General features: G+C 33.1%; 1 protein-coding gene, 1 long non-coding RNA gene and 1 pseudogene across 3 annotated transcripts; all 3 read right to left on the bottom strand.

Moving 5' to 3' along the window:
- Positions 1-1,359: 1,359 nt before the first annotated feature.
- Positions 1,360-2,011, bottom strand: LOC108322519 (uncharacterized). 2 transcript variants are annotated; one of them, XR_001831613.2, is made up of 3 exons: positions 1,904-2,011; positions 1,783-1,824; positions 1,360-1,438 (listed from the first exon to the last, which is right to left on the bottom strand). It is a non-coding gene; the product is annotated as an uncharacterized LOC108322519 (long non-coding RNA). The 2 variants fall into 2 exon arrangements; XR_008246895.1 differs by lacking the exon at positions 1,360-1,438 and having other exon boundaries at positions 1,779-1,824.
- An 866-nt stretch (positions 2,012-2,877) lies between these two features.
- LOC128195349 (acetyl-CoA acetyltransferase, cytosolic 1-like) lies at positions 2,878-5,452 on the bottom strand (annotated as a pseudogene).
- Positions 5,453-12,589: 7,137 nt separating this feature from the next.
- On the bottom strand, positions 12,590-20,795 carry LOC108323595 (protein ACTIVITY OF BC1 COMPLEX KINASE 7, chloroplastic-like). Its single transcript, XM_052872873.1, has 18 exons — positions 20,667-20,795; positions 20,261-20,404; positions 19,785-20,092; positions 19,620-19,713; positions 19,379-19,472; positions 19,233-19,287; positions 18,939-19,030; positions 18,783-18,848; position 15,465; positions 14,548-14,651; positions 14,304-14,360; positions 14,136-14,219; positions 13,924-14,008; positions 13,676-13,737; positions 13,523-13,597; positions 13,270-13,374; positions 12,860-13,001; positions 12,590-12,771 (listed from the first exon to the last, which is right to left on the bottom strand). The coding sequence occupies exons 3-18, from the start codon at positions 19,897-19,899 to the stop codon at positions 12,698-12,700; spliced, it is 1,305 nt and encodes a 434-aa protein (XP_052728833.1). The 5' UTR covers positions 19,900-20,092; positions 20,261-20,404; positions 20,667-20,795; the 3' UTR covers positions 12,590-12,697.
- Positions 20,796-21,532: the final 737 nt, after the last annotated feature.

Genomic DNA, 21,532 nt, shown 5'->3' with positions numbered 1-21,532 from the left:
CGTTTAAAAATCAAATTAAATTCTAGGACATTTGTGATTTAATTGTTATTATAATTTTAAGCTTTAATCCTTTTCGACATCCCTATTTATGTACGAATGTATCAGATGGGTCCTCGTTTTCTAAAGTGTATCAAAATGGTCCTTAATTTTCAAAATTGATATCAATTGAGTCCTTTCCGTTAAGTTGGTTGGACGGCGTTAAAAAAATTGATGAGTGGATGCTGAGATGACGAACGAACGCTCGTCCACCAGCGAACGAACGCTCGTCCACCAGCGAACGAACGCTCGTCGACCTCTTACTGTTGGACGACCGTTCGTTCCACACTAGACGACAGTTCGTTCGGGGGTCGACGAGCGTTCGTTCGCTGGTGGACGAGCATTCGTTCGCTTGTGGACGAGCGTTCGTTGGTCATCTTAGCATCCACTCATCAATTTTTTTAACGTCGTCTAGCCAACTTAACGGAAAGGACTCAATTGATATTAATTTTGAAAATTAAGGACCATTTTGATACACTTTAGAAAACGAGGACCCATCTGAGACATTCGTACATAAATAGGGATGTCGAAAAGGATTAAACCTAATTTTAACTATATAGAGATTAAAATGATTAAATTATATGTTAATAATTAAAAATGAATATAATTTGGATCAGAATATAATTTTATACTATACTTGATTGGTATATATATTCCAAAAATCATAGTCTAAATACTGATTTGGATCAGCTTTATGCAAGTTCAACTATCTAACGATAACCACACATTAACGATAAATTTGCAAACAAAAGATCGAGATCGAGATCAAGAATTTTTGTAATGTTGTACTTGGAATAAGAGGCTTGAAAAGATTCACTCCAACTCTAAACCAAAAATCAAATTACGACAGAAAAATGTTTAAACCATAAATCAAATTACGCCAGTAACATATAACAGAAAGATTTTCTTTTTTTTATTGCTGAATGATCTACTTGGATACTAAGAAATCTTCACGTTCACAGTATCTAAGACTAAAACCTAACAATTATGTAGCTAAATTTCGGTCCACCCTTCCCGTCTGGTGCGTAATACATTTGGAATTTGCATGTATGGTGATGAAGGAAGCAGGATCTTTGAGCTTTGCACGAAACGCTGGCTCTGAAAAAGGGCTTACAAAAGCTCAACAACAAGGGCAGATGCACCACCTCCTCCGTTGCAAATGCCACCGACTCCGTACTTCCCATTCTTCTGCTTCAATACCTGCAGTATATAACTTTTCGATTAACTGAATCCAAAAACAACATTCAATATTATGGAAAGACCGAACACGCTACTCTATATTGTAAAATAAGAATGTTTTGAACACAGCATATACCCCAAAAAGCGTCACCAAAATGCGACCACCACTGCAATCGAGAGGATGACCCAGTGCAACAGCTCCACCACGTACATTTACTTTTTCCTGCAAAATAATAGTTACTTGAGTGAAAGGAATAAATGGCAGGGTACAGCCATTAATGATCGCGGTTAAGTTAAATTATGGATTATAGAAAAACATCTAACATGTTTTGCACTATGCAAAGATGGGTTTGAAGCCTACGATAGCATACATTCTTTAAGATAATTAAAGATACGACCATTAATGGCCACAATAATGTTAAATTATGGGTTGTAGACAAATTGTAGCATGCTCTGCACTATGCAAAGAGGGATTCGGGACCTACAACAGCATCCACTCTTCAAGACAGTCAACAGAAAACACCATAGGATTACAACTTTCACTCGATGACACAGAGAAGAACTTACCGAATTTAGTCCAAGAAGTTTTTGGTTTGCAAGAGCCACAACCTATGGACAATAATATGAACAGTTAAAATCTATAGCATCATGAATTGAAAAAGTACTACAATTCAGCAGTAATTCCTACCGCAAAAGCTTCATTAATTTCATAAAAGTCAATTTGTGAAGCCTTCAACCCTGCATTGGAAATGGCTTTGGGAATGAAAGGGATGGAGCCGTCGTAAATAACTCTGGTTCCTGCACAGCCCAAACTTATGAGTCTGAAATTATACTAATAATATAACAAATGCTAGAGATTTAGGCTTAATTAGAAAACGAAGATACATAATATTTGTAAACTAATTTCAAGTACGGAGGATACAAGAATCAACAAAACTGATTATCAAAGCCCGAATCAACCTCTTAACAGTTAAACATTCAGAAATTGGAAAATACGAAAAAGCAGAGCGAGATTGTACGACTGCTCCTCGTTCGTTGTTTTCGTATGCAAGCAAATAATATGCAATGAAAGATGACGATGAGAGAAGCGAGGGGGAAATGGAGATCTAGGAGAGAATCAGGAGTAAAAAATAAACGATGAAGAAACAGATAAAAGCTGATGCATGCATCAAATGGATCTGAAGAAAATTGAGGAAAGAAAGTTTGGAATATACCTTTGTTAGCTATGTGTTTGTTGTTTGGTGGAAGGAGCAATGAGAAGACGAAAGAGGAGTGAAGAGCGAATGAAAATGGGTGATGCGTGAGCTTATATATGGTGTGGTGGAAGACGCCACGAGTTACACGCGCCTTTCAATGCATACTATTGCTTAACGTGTTACTGGACAAGGCCAAGCACAACCCAATCGCTCTTATCTTCTTAACATTCTCATTCATCAACTTCAACTTTAATCCAAATGTGTGTTAGGTAGTAAGCAATAATTATAATAATAATAATTGTTATTATTGTTATTGTTATTATTATTATTAACTCAAATTCATTATTAGTGAGATACATTTAAAAACCATTATTATTAGATTAATAATATGAAAAGTTATTAAGAGTGTGTTAAGGTTGATTATGTTGCGATGTTACAAACCGAGGTAATATATTGTTGTACGAAACAGGATCTTTGAGCTTTGCACGAAACGCTGGCTCTGAAAAAGGGCTTACAAAAGCTCAACAACAAGGGCAGATGCACCACCTCCTCCGTTGCAAATGCCACCGACTCCGTACTTCCCATTCTTCTGCTTCAATACCTGCAGTATATAACTTTTCGATTAACTGAATCCAAAAACAACATTCAATATTATGGAAAGACTGAACATGCTACTCTATATTGTAAAATAACAACGTTTTGAACAGAGCATATACCCCCAAAAGCGTCACCAGAATGCGAGCACCACTGCAACCGAGAGGATGACCCAGTGCAACAGGTCCACCACGTACATTTACTTTTTCCTGCAAAATAATATTTACTTGAGTGAAAGGAATAAATGGCAGGGTACAGCCATTAATGATCGCGATTAAGTTAAATTATGGATTATAGAAAAACATCTAACATGTTCTGCACTATGCAAAGATGGGTTTGAAGCCTACGACAACATACATTCTTTAAGATAATTAGAGATACGACCATTAATGGCCACAATAATGTTAAATTATGGGTTGTAGACAAATTGTTGCATGCTCTGCACTATGCAAAGAGGGAATCGGGACCTACAACAGCATCCACTCTTCAAGACAGTCAACAGAAAACACCATAGGATTACAACTTTCACTCGATGACACAGAGAAGAACTTACCGAATTTAGTCCAAGAAGTTTTTGGTTTGCAAGAGCCACAACCTATGGACAATAATATGAACAGTTAAAATCTATAGCATCATGAATTGAAAAAGTACTACAATTCAACAGTAATTCCTACCGCAAAAGCTTCATTAATTTCATAAAAGTCAATTTGTGAAGCCTCCAACCCTGCATTGGAAATGGCTTTGGGAATGCAAGGGATGGAGTCGTCGTAAATAACTCTGGTTCCTGCATAGCCCAAACTTATGAGTATGAAATTATACTAATAATAAAACAAATGCTAGAAATAGTGTGAATCCCGGAATTGTTTTCTCTATTTCTTATTTCTTATGGTCTGAAGATGTAGTTCATATTTAAAATATATTTCATGTACCTGAGCAGCGTCAGCAAATCCAGTGATTTTTGCAATAACTTGAAGCCCAAGCTTCAGTGCTTTCTCTCCACTCACCAAAACTAATGCAGCAGCACCATCACTGTTGGAAAGAGCATTTTCATTTTTATTAAAATATTAAACTAATGATGGGTGCTAATTATCATTTGAGAATTTAAATTAATGATAAATGAATACACAAAGAAACATATAAAATATTAAATATGTCTAAATACAACTCTAACTGAATCACTTGTGGCTCAAAGATAATATAGGCAAAAAAAACTTGTCTTCCTGACGACATTCTTTGCTATCTATACTACCAGGAGAACGAGGCAGATTTACAAGCATTGTTCATCCCTATACTACCCCTTGGTCCAACACACATATAAGAGATTTATATAGTGGAAAGTCTCTTAATAATAAACCCACCTTTCATTCCTGATGCACAAACTTTGTTAACAGTAGTGCAGACTACTGAATTGGGTATTCCTACTCCGAGAGCAGCTTGTCTTGCAGGAGCTTGCCCCAAATTAGCACTAAGAACATTTCCGAAAATTACTTCTTCCACAAGGGATGGATCAACATTAGCCCTTTTAAGAGCAGCTGCGTATCAATGAAAAAAACATGTAAACATGACAAGATCAAATGCAATGTAATGAGCACTGAAATATGGTTCCATAGTTACCTTCAATGGCTATAGAGCCTAGCTTAGTGGCAGATAGAGATGACAGAGTACCAGGAAATCCACCCATCGGCGTATGTGCAACACCAACAATGCAAACATCTACAGAAATCAAACATAGAAGATCAACTAACGCTTTAATTTTTATTTTTTTTTCTTTCTTTATGATTGTGCCTGACAGATCAAACGAACTGTTTTACAGAGGAAACTTTACGAGGTGAAATAAAGGGAATATAAACAGCGCAATACAGCAATATACTCTAATTCAAAAGTGTAAGTAGGTAATCCAAAATATTTTATGAACGACCTTGGGGTTTTATGTAATCTGAAGAAGCTGCAGCTGCTGGCGCCATTGATAGATGAAAACGGAGTCTGAAATCCAAAACATTAAATACGAAGAGATTTAGGCTTAATTAGAAAATGAAGATACATAATATTTGTAAACTGATTTCAAGTACGGAGGATACAAGAATCAACAAAACTGATTATCAAAGCCCGAATCAACCTCTTAACAGTTAAACATTCGGAAATTGGAAAATACGAAAAAGCAGAGCGAGATTGTACGACTGCTCCTCGTTCGTTGTTTACGTATGCAAGCAAATAATATGAAATGAAAGATGACGATGAGAGAAGCAAGGGGGAAATGGAGATCTAGGAGAGAATCAGGAGTAAAAAATAAACGATGAAGAAACAGATAAAAGCTGATGCATGCATCAAATGGATCTGAAGAAAATTGAGGAAAGAAAGTTTGGAATATACCTTTGTTAGCTATGTGTTTGTTGTTTGGTGGAAGGAGCAGTGAGAAGACGAAAGAGGAGTGAAGAGCGAATGAAAATGGGTGATGCGTGAACTTATATATGGTGTGGTGGAAGACGCCACGAGTTACACGCGCCTTTCAATGCATACTATTGCTTAACGTGTTACTGGACAAGGCCAAGCACAACCCAATCGCTCTTATCTTCTTAACATTCTCATTCAACAAGTTCAACTTTAATCCAAATGTGTGTTAGGTAGTAAGCAATAATTATAATAATAATTATTATTATTATTGTTATTGTTATTATTATTATTAACTCAAATTCATTATTAGTGAGATACATTTAAAAACCATTATTATTAGATTAATAATATGAAAAGTTATTAAGAGTGTGTTAAGGTTGATTATGTTGCGATGTTACAAACCGAGGTAATATATTGTTAATATTATGATGATTAGGGTGTGCGAAAATGCAAGATAGAAAAAATTGATTTTGATACTCTTTATTTTTGTAAGTAATTAATTTGTAACATGAAACAAAGACATTACAATAATGGTTTATTAAAAATAATTAATTTAAGGTAATTTGGTGTTCAAGAATGATTTAAGTGGAGAGTTTGATAAATTAAAGACTGTTATTGCATATAAAATTTAAAATGCGACCCATGCAATGCACACTTATTACTTTTTTAATTTCCGTAAAAGGACACACATGCAACCTTAGTCCACATACCAAAATATTAAACAATTTATTTTTAAAACACATAATCTTATTCAAATTAATATATCTCGACTTAATAGAAAATATGTAAAATTTGATCAAATTTATTTATAATATAAATAAAAAACGATTTAGTTTAAAAAAGATGCATGCATGTTACATAGATGTGGATGGAGGGCATGGTACAGATAGAAAGCTTCACATGTCTTCTTTCCACGGTGGAAACTTAATTTGACTATAGGATAAAATATTTTTTAAATGAATGACTCATTTTTTCCTCCTTCCTTGTGGGTTTATACGAGGTTTAATTGAATGATTGATTTTTTATTATCTACATTGATCTTAATCAATATTTTATGGATAGTAATAGACTTGGCTTAGATGATTTCTTTTTAATTGATAATAAGTTAAGCTTTTCCAAATTAATTTTTATAAACTTATATCTAAGACTGACCACTTTAAGCAAAACTTGTTTCATCAACTCATTTAAATCATTCATCATAGATTGATTTCTTATATAATCCTTGATAATCATCTTTATCGAACAATATAATCGTTTGATTACATAATAATCATGACCAACAATTATAGTATAATTAAGTTAATAATAATAATAACAAATCAACCTCTTAATATTAATTAATATATAATTATATTGTTATAGATCTACATAAAGATAAAATGTTCATCATAACTATTATATATAAAAATATAAAATTTGACTTATACATACATACACATAATATATATTATTACATTAATTGTTAATCCATCAATCATACACTAATTATCATTAGATAATCTTTTATAGGTACCTTTAAAATAGAATAACTAATGACCCATTAACAATTTTTTAATGATGACAAACAAATTATAATTTAGTTTCTGGTTTTGAAAATAATTAATTTTCTATTAATCCCCGGTCTCGTAATATCTTTAAAGTATTGATTAATGAATTATTGTTTTTTTCTTTATCAACTACATTATTATTACTATACTTCACTTTAAAAAAAAACATTAAATGGCTTTTTTGAATTTTTAACACAAACGCTACTCTCCGGATAAAAATTTTCATATTGTGAATATAAACACAAATAAAAAAATACTTAAAAAATGAAAAATCACGGTGATGAGCACTATTACTTATTAAAAATAGTCAATTTGGTATAGGAAGAAAGGAAAATATAAATAATGAAGTGAAAAAAAACACATAAGGTAATTAAAAATAGATAAGATGTAGAATAAAAAATATTTAATTTAAGACAGTGAGTTTGAGTATGAATAAGTAAGAATTACAATATGAAGTTGTCTATTGAAGTTAAATTTAAAACGAGTAACAAAGGAAATTTTTGAACTAGTTTTTAATTAGATTAAGAGTGAAATTAAAATTAAGAAATATATTTAGTAGAAATAATTCATTTAAGAATAATTTCTAATAATAATTTGATTGAAAACTGTTTCTAAAAATGCTACAACTTAAAAAGATATCCACATCTATGCTTATTTAAAGCATAAAAGTATTATTTCCTTACTATAATTTATATTTCTCACCATTAAGAAATGTTATAAATAATGCGATTGTAGGAGCTATTATTAAATAATTTTGTACAAGTTATTATTAAGCCAAATGTCTTGTCTGAATTTATACATTTATAAAATTATTAAATTTTATATAGAATAAATATATATTTATATCAGACTTGATAAAAAAAAATATGATTTTAAAGTGCAGTTTAATGAAATAACTCTACCAATGAAACGGTGGCGTAGCACCCAATGCCTGAGGAAATGCACGTTACTTCAGCCACCCACCTAACTGTTAACTACCTTTTCATGTATTTGTCCCTCTTTTCTAGTAGAGTGATGATGGAGATATTACAATTATTTTTTAGTGATTCTTCTTACACCTCATTCACTTTATCCTGTAACTCTAAATTTACTTCTTTGTTCTTCATTTAATAAAAAGTTAAAGAGTGATTCTCTCTACACCTCACCGTCTTCGTCCTGTATCTCCAAAACATATTTTAATTTCAATGATATCCTTCGTCTTTCACACAGCATTTCAAACTGCAAAAACAAATCGCTTCGATCTATGGAAAGCACAAACCCACCCACCGCAGTTCAAAATGCGTAAAGCACGGAGATCCCACCGCATTTCGATCTGCGGCTGAGACAAACCGCACTTCGAAGTGCGTTAGATTTTTGGGGTTTAGTTTTTTAATTTTTTTATTAGGTTAGTATATATTTATTTTATTAGGTTTTATTTTTATTAGGTTAGTATAATAAATTTAATTTTTTATGTTAGTTGTTAAATAAAATGTTTTGTTTTAATATATTTTGAATTATTTTATTTGTTTGTTAAATTTTGTTGAATTTGTTATTTTTCAACATATTATTATTTTCTTAATATATTATTTATTATGTATTTAATTTTATTTAAGTTTTTTAATTTTTTATGAAATTGAAATAATTATTAAATTGTTTATTGAATTAAATAATAATTATTATATGTAATGTTAAATATTATTTTGGATTTAAAGTGCAACAATTAATTAAAACGCACTTCAAAGTGCGGTTAGGAAACAATTAATTAAAATAGGAAACGCACTTCGAAGTGCGGTTAGGAAACAATTAATTAAAACGCACTTCGAAATGCGACCACTAGGAAACGCACTTCGAAGTGCGGTATTAATTTTTGACTTTTTGTTAATGAAGGGTAAAGAAGTAAAATTGGGGGTGCAGGATGAAGGCAGTGAGGTGTAGGAAGAATCACTCGAAGTCAAAACGTAATTAATGAATTTATTTTTTTTAACCCCCAACCATTTTCCTAACTGCCAACCACAAAAATATTTTTTGGGTATAAACCCTCAGGTGCGCCATGTTCTTCGTTTTTCACTATAGCAATTCACTGTAGCAAGCATTGTTATTTTTCTTCAGTTCTTTGCTGTGTATTGAATTGGATTGAGTTGGTGGTTAAGATTATCTGGTGGTGGTAGTGTTGGGTTTGTTGGGAGATTTGGACATCTACTGTGACAGCGAGAGGAAGAAGACACTCTGACGTTCGACGAGAGGAAGAAGACAGGTACACGAATCTCGTAACCGCACTTCGAGGTGCGGAAAGCAGTGACCGCACTTCGAAGTGCGTTTTTTATTTTGTAGCCGCACTTAAGTGCGGTTTATGATATTTCATGCATGCTTTTGTTTTATTTTTCTTTTCTTTATTTTTTTTATTTCATGCATGCTTTTTTTGTTTTATTTTTTTTTTCTTTATTTCATGCATGTTTTTTTTATTTAATGATTTTTTAGTTATATTCCTGCAATGATTTTTTTTACATGTTTTTTTATCTTTTTTTTTATGTTTTTTTATTATGTTATTATTTTTTATTTAAATTTCTTGTTTTGTGTTATGATTTTTTATTTTAAATTTTTTGTTCATGGATTATGCTCTATACTGGAGATCACATACATATTATTAATAGAGAGATATTTAATTAAAAAAACTAAGTTTCAAAACGTCATTTGAAATCCGGTTATCCGCAGATCGAACTACGTTTCTCCTTGTCGTAGATCGAAATGCGGTTCTGTGCCTCACCAGCTTCGGTTATCCGCTTCCGCAGATCGAAACGCGGTTGTATATGTGTGCCGCAGATCGAACTGCGGTTTGTGCTTATCGCAGATCGAACTGCGTTTCTCCTTGCCGCATATCGAAATGCGGTTCTGATCCCTTTCCGCACTTCTAACTGCGGACGTGCACCTCCAGCGAGCTTCGAACACGAACCACGAACCGAACCAAGCACAGATTACAACAAACAAATATAGTAGATGCAAGTTACTAACCTGGACGGCAGCTCAGATCTGTGAGGAAAACAACGGAGGAACGCGAGCAACGCAGCGTGGGATGGCAGAGACAAGATACGGAGGACGGAGAGAAAAAGAGGGAGGAAGGAGGGGGTGTAGGTGTAGGGTTTCACTGTGAGATGCGGCAGAAGAGGAGTTAAAGTTTTACTAAACTTTTTAAAAATCCATAATATTCTTCTCTCTCCTCGTTGACTGTGGCAAGGGCATAGTTGGAATTAAAATTTTTTTTGGAGATGCAGGACGAGAGTGGTGAGGTGCAGGGAGAATGACTCTTATCTTTTTTAGCAGTGCATGTTAAATGTCATTTATGTGATTTTTTTTCTTTTTTTTTCTTTAGAAGTGATATTTATTTTGTTTATTTCTCAATAAATTTTATCTAATTTTTAAAATTTAAAATAGAATTTTTTGTGGCTATATTGTAATAAAAGATACTTACTTCTTTTTTATTTTAATACAATTTTTCTTATTTTACTTTAACTACTTAACTCAGAAATCAAAATTGTAAAATAAAAAAAGTAGATATCAAAAAATAAACAATTAAACTCATATATTGAAAATATCATAAAATTGTACTGTCACTAAATAATAATCTACCTTGTAAATTATAAATGTTATATTTTTAAGAAGTAATGTTTTTTAATATAAAAAATAAGTAATTATAAAATATATGATTAAATTCGTAAGAAACTAGAAAATATATAAAAGTAGTTAACACTAAAATATTTTAATAATAAAAGTTGAAAGTATAAATAAATTTCCAAGTTCGTTTTATAAAAAATATTATTTTTGTAACTTTTTTTAAAATTTATCATTTATTTATTTTTTAATATTTGACTTCATTATTCATAAATTTAAAGATCAAATAAGACTCTTAATGTTGAGGTTTACAATCTTAGTTCATCAAAATCTTGAACAAAGTCAATTCATCTTCCCTAGTTATATGTGGAGTCTTCGGACTTGCAAGTAACATTTAATAACTGAAGTTAAATCTTTGTTTGATTACAATTGATAATATATGTTATGATCGTTGATCAAAATTTTCTGAATGCAAGTAGAACAACCTATGTGAGGTTGAGTTTGTAAGAAATATTTTATGAACCAAGCAAGGAAAGCTATATATTCAACAATTTTGTTGTGATTGAATAAATGGAACATGTGTTATGGTTTTGATTTATTTATAGATGTGTTTTTATGAAATATTTGATTTGAACTTGAGGCATTTGATGTGTACATGAAATTGAAGTGGTTGCAATTTATGAATGAGAGAAATTTGCTCATTTGAGAGATTGTATGTGATGTTTGGTTGATTTGATAGCGTCATTGCATATGTGAAATTGTGATTTGTATGTGTTGGTATCAATGAATGATAAATGAGTTTTCATTGGTTTTTAGTGGTTTGACAAGTTGAATCTGATTATAAATTGTGAATAGAAAAGAAAAACACAATTTGAAACAAAAAGAGTAGATCTATCGATCAGTTGAGCTATGTTATATCTTTGATAAGTAAAATATTGTTTGATTGAAGTTGAATTGTAAGTTGATATACTATGATGAAATGGTTTGATATTGAACTTATAGTGATAAATATGTAATTTGTTTTGTATCATAAGATTTATTTAAAAAAAAATAAATTTGATTAAATTGATATCAGAGATTGTATTTTATTCTTGTAGAACCTTGATTGGTTTGTTGATAAAAATTCCTCTATAAAATCTTTGATTAATTAAATTTAGTATTTATTAATCTGAAATATATTTATACTATAAATTTTATAAAATTCATTAAGTGAAAAATAATTTAAAGAGTCAAATTACTTAATTAAAACTTTTGACTTCTGAAATGTGAGACTATACAAAAATGATTTATAAAAGATGAATATTCTCTACCAATGACATAATTAATAAAGAAACAATAAAAACTCAATAAATTTTACAATTTTTCATAAATTTCAACTCAACAATTAATAAAATATTTAAAATTATACACAAACAGGGAATTGCTAATATTTTCTTCAGGAAATAGAATTTACTTCGAAATTATTTCTGTTTTAGTGATTTTAGAAATTGTTTATTTTTAATCCGACAATGGTACTTGTAAATATTAAACTAAAGTACAATACATAAAAATGTGTCTTGAAATGCATTGATTAAAAATATATAATAATGGAGGTTCTTAATACTATATTGTTCTGCATTAAGTCAATGAAGAATTAATGCACTCTCAGTTTAATGTTATTGCAACTACATCTCACTTCCTAATACAGTAAGAACAAACAAGTATAAAAGAACAGGAGTGTTGCTTAAGTCAACAAATAATTAATGATCCGTCACTTAATGTTATTTGCCAACCGTATATGTCTCTTTCTTGGTTTCTTTTTATAAAAGAGACATTAGGGACTTAAAGCCAAGCACAAAAATGGTATATTTTTACATAAATTGTTTTATTAATAAATAAAAAATTGTATTCTTAAATTTGATTTAGATTTTTAAAATCTTCGAGTTCGTCTTTGAAACAAACACTAAAAAGTAAACGATGAGAAAGGAAATAACTAAAAGCAGGTGAGAATTATAATCAAAGTCAAATTTGTCAAATAAAGAAAGAAAATAAATTATGAAATTGTCATATTTGAAAGAAAAAATAAAAAATAAACATTATCATAGAAAAAAAATTTAATTCAATCTTATAAAATGGAGAAAAAGAAGTTTACAGAAGCCTGAAAGAATCGAATATTTTGGTAAGCAATTATTATATCATTTTTTCAAACTTATCAAGCATCTTTACCCTTTGCATGGATCTGACAAACAGTGTCATAAAAATACCTGCACATTCAAATCAAATGCTACATCTATCAGTTATATGAAGAAATTTGAACATGATTGGACAATAGGCTTTGTAAGATAAAGTAACCTGCAGCAATGAAAGATCCATTTCCCATAGCTACATTGCCTTGGTTGCTCATAGTGATACCAAGATTTAGCAGAGTTCCTCCTAACACGGTATATATAGTTGCCATTTGTAAAGTCGTTGCTTTCCGAGCAGCTCTTTCAGACTGCCAAATTAACTTATTAATCTCAATTTTAAAAAAAGGGTTCTGAATAAAAATAATGCAACCAAAAAAATATGGATAAACTGAGGAGTAATGATAACGTAACATTTTTATATTCATTTGATACATAATACAAAGGTAAAATAGTTATAAAAATGTAAATTTTTTGTATTTTTTTAAGAAAAAGAGGATAAAAAGTAAGAAGGTATAATATCAAATGAATAGAACAAATTTATCTGTGTTTTTTAAGGTATGATTTTTCTAATCTGACCTCGAGAACTCGGACTCGAAGTTTTAGATCCCCTGCTTCAAGTTGCTTTGTAAACTCTTCTATTCTTTGAACTCTATGTGGCATTGACATGGTGTAGGATCTAGCCTAAAAGCATTACACCAGAGTTATAGATTCAAATGGATCATCACATTGAACAATGGCATAAGTACATGCTTCACATCAAATAGATGTAAAAAAACATCATAGAAAAAAAAAAAACAAACAAAGTTCAGGGAAGAGGTGTGTGTGGTACATCATCTGCTTGCTTTCTTATCTCCTCCACAAGCTGTGGTGGTGTAATCTGCTTTTGCCTCATATCTAAAAGTTCCTGTAACGTGGTAAGAAAGTATGAGCACTAATGCAGTATGGGAAGTATAATTGTTCATGGACTATCTGAACTCTGAACCTGTGCATAGGGTGCAGCAATCCTTGCAAAGGAGAAATTTGGATTGAGTGTGTAGCCTATGCCTGTCAGAAAAATGAAAGAATCATTACTGAAACTTCCTTTTAATTCATTTTAAAGAAGTTAGTTTTTTCACCAGAAAGGATGATGTTACCATATTATAATTTATATATTAATGTGAAACTAATAATAAACACTGGGACATGCTCAAATTTTTTGTAGGAGAATTTTCCAATTGGGAAGATGCACACCTTCAAGTGTTGAAAAAGCCCTGAGAACAAAGGCAAAGGTAGATGGAAAACGGAATGGCTGGTCTTGTGCTATTGCAAATAAATCCTGACACAGAAAGTATTGAATAATAAATTGTGGACTGAAGATTCAGCAGATAATTTGTAGTAATCAAGTGAAACAAACAGCAAAAATATTCTGAATTCACTGATGCAATGTAACAGTGTTGACCAACCTCCCCGATTGCAGAAAGGGTCTGCTGCTGATCTGGTGCCTGGCTTTGCAAATGGTCAAGGAAAAACTGTACAGATCTCCTCACCTGGAAGGTAAATTTATCATCTAAGAAGCCAAGAGTGAAGACAAAAATGAGAATATTTGAACTGCAAATAGTTTGCATTCTTACTGAAGACAGATCCCCAGTAGGTTGGAGTGCTCCCAGCTCTATAAGGCGTTGCATAACCTGCATCATTGTTTCTCGTATACTATTATTTATGTTTTAAGAACTCTGAAGATGGATAGCAAAGTTCATCAGCTAAAAGTGTTGGAAATCTCAAATTCCTTGATAGCAACTTGTGATTTCTTATTAGTTAGAAGTAAAAGACAATGTTGTAAATTTAAATAATCCAAGGGTAGTACAAAATCAAGACCTTTTTGGCATCCTTTTCATACATAGCATAGAAAAGTTCAAGCAGTCTCTCTCGGGTGAAAGATTTGATCTCTCCCATCATGCCGAAGTCATAATAAATAATTGCTTCTGTGAAGGAGAGAAGTCTCACATCTAGTAAAACATTGTAAGGGACTTCCTCCTTTGGTTAGAAAAGAGAGGTTAAGGTTCCCCTTTCCTCATCCCATTCTCTTCTCTTCCTTCTTTAGTTCTCTTGCTTTTAAGCAATTGAGGAATTCTTAAGAGTGTTGTAATTTCTCCTCTTAGTATAAAATTTCCAGTCTGGGAAAGTTCTGGCTAAGGAAAGACTTGGTACTTAAGAGTGTCCGTTGTGACCCACCTCTCTTTCCTGGGAACTTCTTAGGCTTTACTTTACGGTCTACCTGTGTAGTTCCAGTAGACAATACTATTCATAGTGAGAAGTGCATAAGCCGGTTCTGAGAAAAAAAAAATGACGACAAAATATGAGATAGAGAAGTTTAACGGGAACAATTTCTCGTTATGGAAATTAAAGATGAAGGCAATTCTGAGAAAAGACAATTGCATAGATGCAATTGAAGAAAAACCCGCAGAAATGACGGATCAGAAGTGGAAAGAAATTGACAACAACGCTATCGCAAATTTGCACCTGGCAATGGCAGACTCAGTATTATCTAGCGTGGCGGAGAAAAATACAAATGCTACTATTGTGGCAAGAAAGGGCACACATAGAAAGAGTGCTGGAAGAGGAAAAATGAAGCTTCAACCTCACAAGGTTGTGTTGCAAATGCCGAAGAAGATGGAGAAATCCTGGTGAGCGAAGCAGCAATCAGTTCTAATGGTGAAAAGAAATTTCATGATAGATGGATAATGGATTCAGGAGCAACGTGGCACATGACTCCACATCGAGACTGGTTTCACACTTATGAGCCTATCTCAGGAGGATCTGTTTTCATGGGAAATGACCATGCATTGGAGATTGCTGGAATTGGTACAATCAAAATAAAGATGTATGATGGTACTGTTTGCACAATTCAAGGAGTAAGACATGTGAAAGACTTGAAGAAGAATCTATTGTCTATAGGACAACTAGATGACCTCGGATGTAAGATCCATATTGAAGGAAGGATCTTGAAGGCAGTAAGGGGAAATTTGGTAGTCATGAAAGCTGAGAAAATCATGGCAAACTTATATGTGCTTATGGGAGATACTTTGCAAGAAGCCAACGCAACGGTTGCATCGACAAGCCAAGAAGAAGCAGTACTAATGTGGCATCGTAGACTTGGGCATATGTCAGAACGAGGACTGCAAATTCTTGCGGAACGTAATCTCATACCCGGGCTCAAGAAGATTGATTCACCTTTCTGCGAGCATTGTGTAACAAGCAAGCAACATAGGCTGAAGTTTGCTAGAACGACTACCAAAAGTAAACATATACTGGACTTGATCCATTCTGATGTGTGGGAATCACCAGAACTATCCCTCGGAGGAGCAAAATACTTTGTATCATTTATTGATGATTACTCTAGGAGATTATGGGTGTATCCTATCAAGAAGAAGTCCGATGTGTTTGCTCAGTTCAAGGAGTTCAAAGCACAAGTAGAACTTGAAACTGGAAAAAGAATTAAGTGCTTGAGAACAGATAACGGAGGAGAATATGTAGATGGAGATTTTCAAGATTTCTGCAAGAAAGAAGGTATTGTGAGACAATTTTCAGTACCACACACACCGCAACAAAATGGTGTAGCAGAGCGGATGAACAGAACTCTTCTAGAAAGAACACGAGCTATGTTGCAAACTGCGGGTGTAGCTAAATCCTTTTGGGCAGAAGCAGTTAAAACTGCTTGTTACTTGATAAACAGGTCACCATCAACTGCAATTGAGCTGAAAACTCCAATGGAGATGTGGAATGGCAAAGCAACTAATTATTCATCCTTACGTATATTTGGTTGTCCTGTGTACGTGATGTACAACTCCCAAGAAAGAACAAAGTTGGATCCAAAATCCAGGAAATGCATATTCTTGGGTTATGCTGACAATGTAAAGGGGTATCGTTTGTGGGATCCTACTGCCCACAAAGTTATTGTTAGCAGAGATGTAGTCTTTGCAGAAAATGAACTACAAAGTAAGCAGACAAATGACAGCGAGAAGAAGGACAAAGTTATAGTACAGATAGAGAAGAAGCCTTCGGAAAGTTCTTCTGATTCAGAAGAGGAGCAAGAAGAACATGAGCTAAATGAAGTTGGTGATGGAGAACTCCGACGTACAACAAGAGAAAAAGTCAAACCATCTTGGCATTCACAATATGTGATGACAAGTCATGATGCGTATTGTCTCCTAAGTGAAGAAGGAGAACCTTCAATTTTTCAAGAGGCCGTGACTAGTTCAGATGCTTCTCTATGGATGGCTGCAATGCAAGAAGAAATTGAAGCTCTTCATAAAAACAAGACATGGAATCTTGTGGAACTTCCAAAGGGTCGAAAAGCCATTGGTTGCAAATGGGTTTATAAGATCAAGAAAGATGGCAATGATCAAGTGAAAAGATATCGTGCTAGATTAGTTGTTAAAGGATATGCTCAGAAAAAAGGCATTGATTTTAACGAGATTTTCTCCCCAGTTGTTAGACTAACAACGATCAAAATTGTCCTTGCAATGTGTGCTGCATTTGATTTACATCTAGAGCAATTGGATGTAAAGACTGCTTTCCTTATGGAGAACTTGAAGAGGAAATATATATGCTCCAACCAGAAGGCTTTGAAAAACAAGAAAACTTGGTTTGCAAGTTGAACAAATCTCTATACGGTCTAAAGCAGGCGCCAAGGTGTTGGTATAAGAGATTTGATTCTTTCATCATTAGCCTCGGATACAACAGACTAAGTTCAGACCATTGTACTTATTACAATAGGTTTACAGAAAATGATTTTATCATTTTATTGTTGTATGTGGATGACATGTTGGTGGTAGGCCCCAACAAAGCTCTAATCCAAGAACTGAAGGCACAGTTGGCTAGGGAATTTGATATGAAGGACTTGGGACCAGCAAACAAGATTTTAGGGATGCAAATTCACCGAGACAGAAAAGATAGGAAGATTTGGCTTTCACAAAAGAACTATTTATTGAAGATCTTGCGACGCTTCAACATGCAAGATTGCAAGCCAATTTCTACCCCACTTCCTATCAACTGTAAGTTATCCTCAAGTATGAGACCTAGCAGTGAAGCAGAGAGGATGGAAATGTCTCGTGTACCGTATGCATCAGCAGTAGGAAGCCTCATGTATGCCATGATTTGTACAAGACCGGACATTGCTCAAGCAGTGGGAGTGGTTAGTAGATTCATGGGAAATTTTGGTGGAGAGCACTGGAATACTGTTAAGAGGATCCTTAGATACATCAAAGGAACCTCAAATGTTGCATTATGTTATAAAGGATCAGAATCAATTGTCAGAGGCTATGTTGATTCAGATTTTGCAGGTGATCTGGATAAAAGGAAATCCACTACTGGCTATGTGTTTACAATTGCTGGAGGGGCTATAAGTTGGTTATCCAAGTTACAAGATGTTGTAGCTCTGTCTACTACAGAAGCTGAATACATGGCAGCCACTCAAGCATGTAAGGAAGCTATTTGGATTAAAAGGATAATGGAGGAACTTGGGCACAAGCAACAACAAATTGTTGTGTATTGTGATAGTCAAAGTGCTTTGCACATTGCAAAGAATCCAACCTTTCATTCTAGGACAAAGCACATAGGAATAAGATATCACTTTGTGAGGGAAGTAGTGGAAGAAGGAAGTGTTGATATGCAAAAGATTCACACAGATGAAAACCTAGCAGATGTCATGACAAAGCCGGTCAATACTGACAAGTTTAGGAAGACTCGATCCTGTTACGGTCTATTGGAAACATAAGCAACATGGATGGCAAATGCGGTGTGAAGATTCGATTAGTTTAATAAAAAATCTTCAAGTGGGAGATTGTGAAGGAGAGAAGTCCCACATCTAGTAAAACATTGTAAGGGACTTCCTCCTTTGGTTAGAAAAGAGAGGTTAAGGTTCCCCTTTCCTCATCCCATTCTCTTCTCTTCCTTCTTTAGTTCTCTTGCTTTTAAGCAATTGAGGAATTCTTAAGAGTGTTGTAATTTCTCCTCTTAGTATAAAATTTCCAGTTATTTGCCTAGTCTAAATTTTCTCATCTTTATTCTTTGTTGTGTGTGCTTGTGTCGTATGACTGATACCCAACAGCTTCGTCCACATCAATCGCAAGATTTCCAGGGTAAGGATCCGCATGAAAGAAACCTGTTCTCAATATCTGTAAGACAAAAACAAAATGATAATTTAGTACCTTAATATCTGTAACCAAACCGAAAACCATATTAAACATAGCAGATGTTTTGTGCACCTGAATCAGGTACGCCTCAGTAGCACGTGATGAGATTCGTAATCGATCATAACCACGAGAAGTTAACGTATCCACCTGGTCTATTTTGATACCTGTGCCACGAGAAATCAGAGTTAGGAGCAGTTGTAAATAAATTTCATAGACAACTAAAAAAAAAGGTTTAAAAAATAATTCTAATGTTTTATTTCATACAGTAGGATATTACATAAGATTCTCTAATTTTTCGTCTATTAATGCACAAATCTACATAAATTATAATAATGTCGAAATTATAACATAAATGAGGAGGAAAACTTGGAACATACTCCATGGTCAACACCTTTAAGGCAGTGTAATCCCAATATACCAACTACAACAAAAGTAAAGTACAATTGTTAGACACTAAAATTTTTCACAGGTTGGAATTGGATGTTATGTTAGTGCTGCAGCAAGAAACTTACAGGTATTCGAACCCACTTTATGTTTCTAAAATCTCGTCGGAACCTGTCAGCATTCTTTCCTTCATTTATATAGTCAATTTCTTGATACAGAATACTGCAAAGTAGCATGTGAAACACTGTAAATTGTAGAAAGCATTGGAATAATAGAAGGTGAAATTACTGATATGCAATGACGTTAATTTAACATATGATTTACTTCATGAAATCTCCATAATGATATACTTCCAAGCTTATTACTTACGTTGCACATTCTTCATATATTCCAATCCAATCTCTGAGTGGACCCCTAAAAGCTTCATTTCTCTGGAAATACTCTGCGATCAGTTTTAAGTTTTCTGGATAGAGCAAGCAAACATGTCAGAATAACAAACAAAATCATTCACGAAACAAAATGAGCACAACTTACTCAAATCAATGTCGAAAAGCTTCTTCAGACCTGGCCTTTGAACTTTGACTACTACTTTTTCTCCATTATGCATAATAGCACGATGAACATACAAATATGTGTCCCCGGAATTCATGTTACCATATTAATAACAGCAGTAATTTAAAAGTGTAAGTCAAATTTTCAATTTAACGAAAATATAAATCAAACACCTGACCGAGACTAGCAGCAGCAATTGGTCGATCTTCAAACTCTTTAAATAACATGTCAATGGAAGCTCCTAATTCACTCTCAATAAATTTTCTTGCTTTCTTAGGAGGAACCATGTCCTGTACAATGTTATATTGTTATCAAGTAAAACTCTTGTATACTAGTCCAAAATATAAATAAATCTTGATGAATTCACTCTATTTACTCAAAAAACTAGCCCTTTTCGTTTATTAACAAAAAATAGGAAACGTCTACGATGATGATCCTGAAAATGACAGAAGAAATACCTGCAATTTTACGAGCTCATCCACAAATTCACGTGGAAACAGATCCGACCTTGTTGATGACAACTGACCAAGTTTAATGAAAGTTGGACCAAGCTGCAATACAGACTCTCTTAACCATGAGGCAGTTTTCCTCCTTCTGATTTTCTAATGAATGTTAAAAAATTCTCAGTTCAGCTAAAGCACAAAAACACAAACAGAAACATCACCAAGACCAATTTGATAAAGCAAAATCAAACATATACTGTCAACGAAACCCAGAATTTGATATCAGTTATTTTCTCATCAAACAGTAGTCATGTTAAACACATAATAACAAAACATATTGCAGTAACAACAAATATTCATGTAGAATTGAAAAAAAAAATAGCTAAGCGAATTGAATCCACTGAAATCAAAATCATTGTACCTGCAACGTAGCTCTCCACTTCAGTGAATACAGGTTCCACAAACCTTAGATGTTGGTAACGTATAGCATAGTTTTTCTGAAGGAGAAAGAAAACGTATCGGTATGTATATGGCTAAAAGCAGAATTAGAATGAAAGAGAGACAACGTAGAATGCAGTTGCTTGTAAGTTTCAAATGGAACAGTTTAAGTAACTGACTTCTGCTTCAGTTTCAGCGTTAAGGACAAAAACGGAAGACACAGTAGGTTTGGTACGTGTCAGACTCTACTTCCTCTTATTAACGTTGTTAGCGTCAAAACCAACGGAAAACAGAGCAGTTTTTCACCGTTTGCCCGTTAATCATCAATTGCCTAGTTCATCTCTTAGCCACAGATATCAAATAAAACATAGAACCTATTAAATATTCATGTCGTGGAATTAAAAACATTAACCTTCGATTTATGTCTCACTACTTAATATATTTATAATATATATAAATTATGACTAAATTCGTTTATACAAATATTGATAAATACAAAATAATTCTCCTCACTTAAGTAACACGTACTCAGAAAAGATACAAAATTTTATCAATCTCCTCTCTTTCTCTTCTTTCGCTTTCTCTTGATGTTTGTTGATTATTGGCTTAATGAAACAAGGTTGGTTAGACTAACAAGACAAGCAAGAACGACTCAATTCAACATAACATTGCAATTTTCATTTTCAAAGATGGTCCATCAATATAGAAAGGATCCATTTTAAACATAGTCAAGAAAAATAAATAAATTAAACTCGTAAAAATTAAAATTGCTGCACATAAAAGTTGCTAAATTTTTAAATCTATTAAACCACCGACAGATGTTCGGTCACACATTCTAAATGTCACAAA

Source organism: Vigna angularis, chromosome 2, assembly GCF_016808095.1.
Source record: "Vigna angularis cultivar LongXiaoDou No.4 chromosome 2, ASM1680809v1, whole genome shotgun sequence".
Taxonomy (NCBI): domain Eukaryota; kingdom Viridiplantae; phylum Streptophyta; class Magnoliopsida; order Fabales; family Fabaceae; genus Vigna; species Vigna angularis.
The sequence above is the reverse complement of the archived record's forward strand: the minus strand, read 5'-3'. Positions and strand labels throughout refer to the sequence as shown.

What these genes read in the sequence shown, in the direction of transcription:
- LOC108323595 (XM_052872873.1), bottom strand. Translation starts at nt 19,899, where the DNA reads ATGAATTCCGGGGACACATATTTGTATGTTCATCGTGCTATTATGCAT. An exon ending in CCCTTTCTGCAATCGGGGAG is followed by an intron (nt 14,009 to 14,135) that starts GTTGGTCAACAC and finishes TTTCTGTGTCAG; the next exon opens with GATTTATTTGCAATAGCACA. An exon ending in TGGATCTTTCATTGCTGCAG is followed by an intron (nt 12,772 to 12,859) that starts GTTACTTTATCT and finishes TTGAATGTGCAG; the next exon opens with GTATTTTTATGACACTGTTT.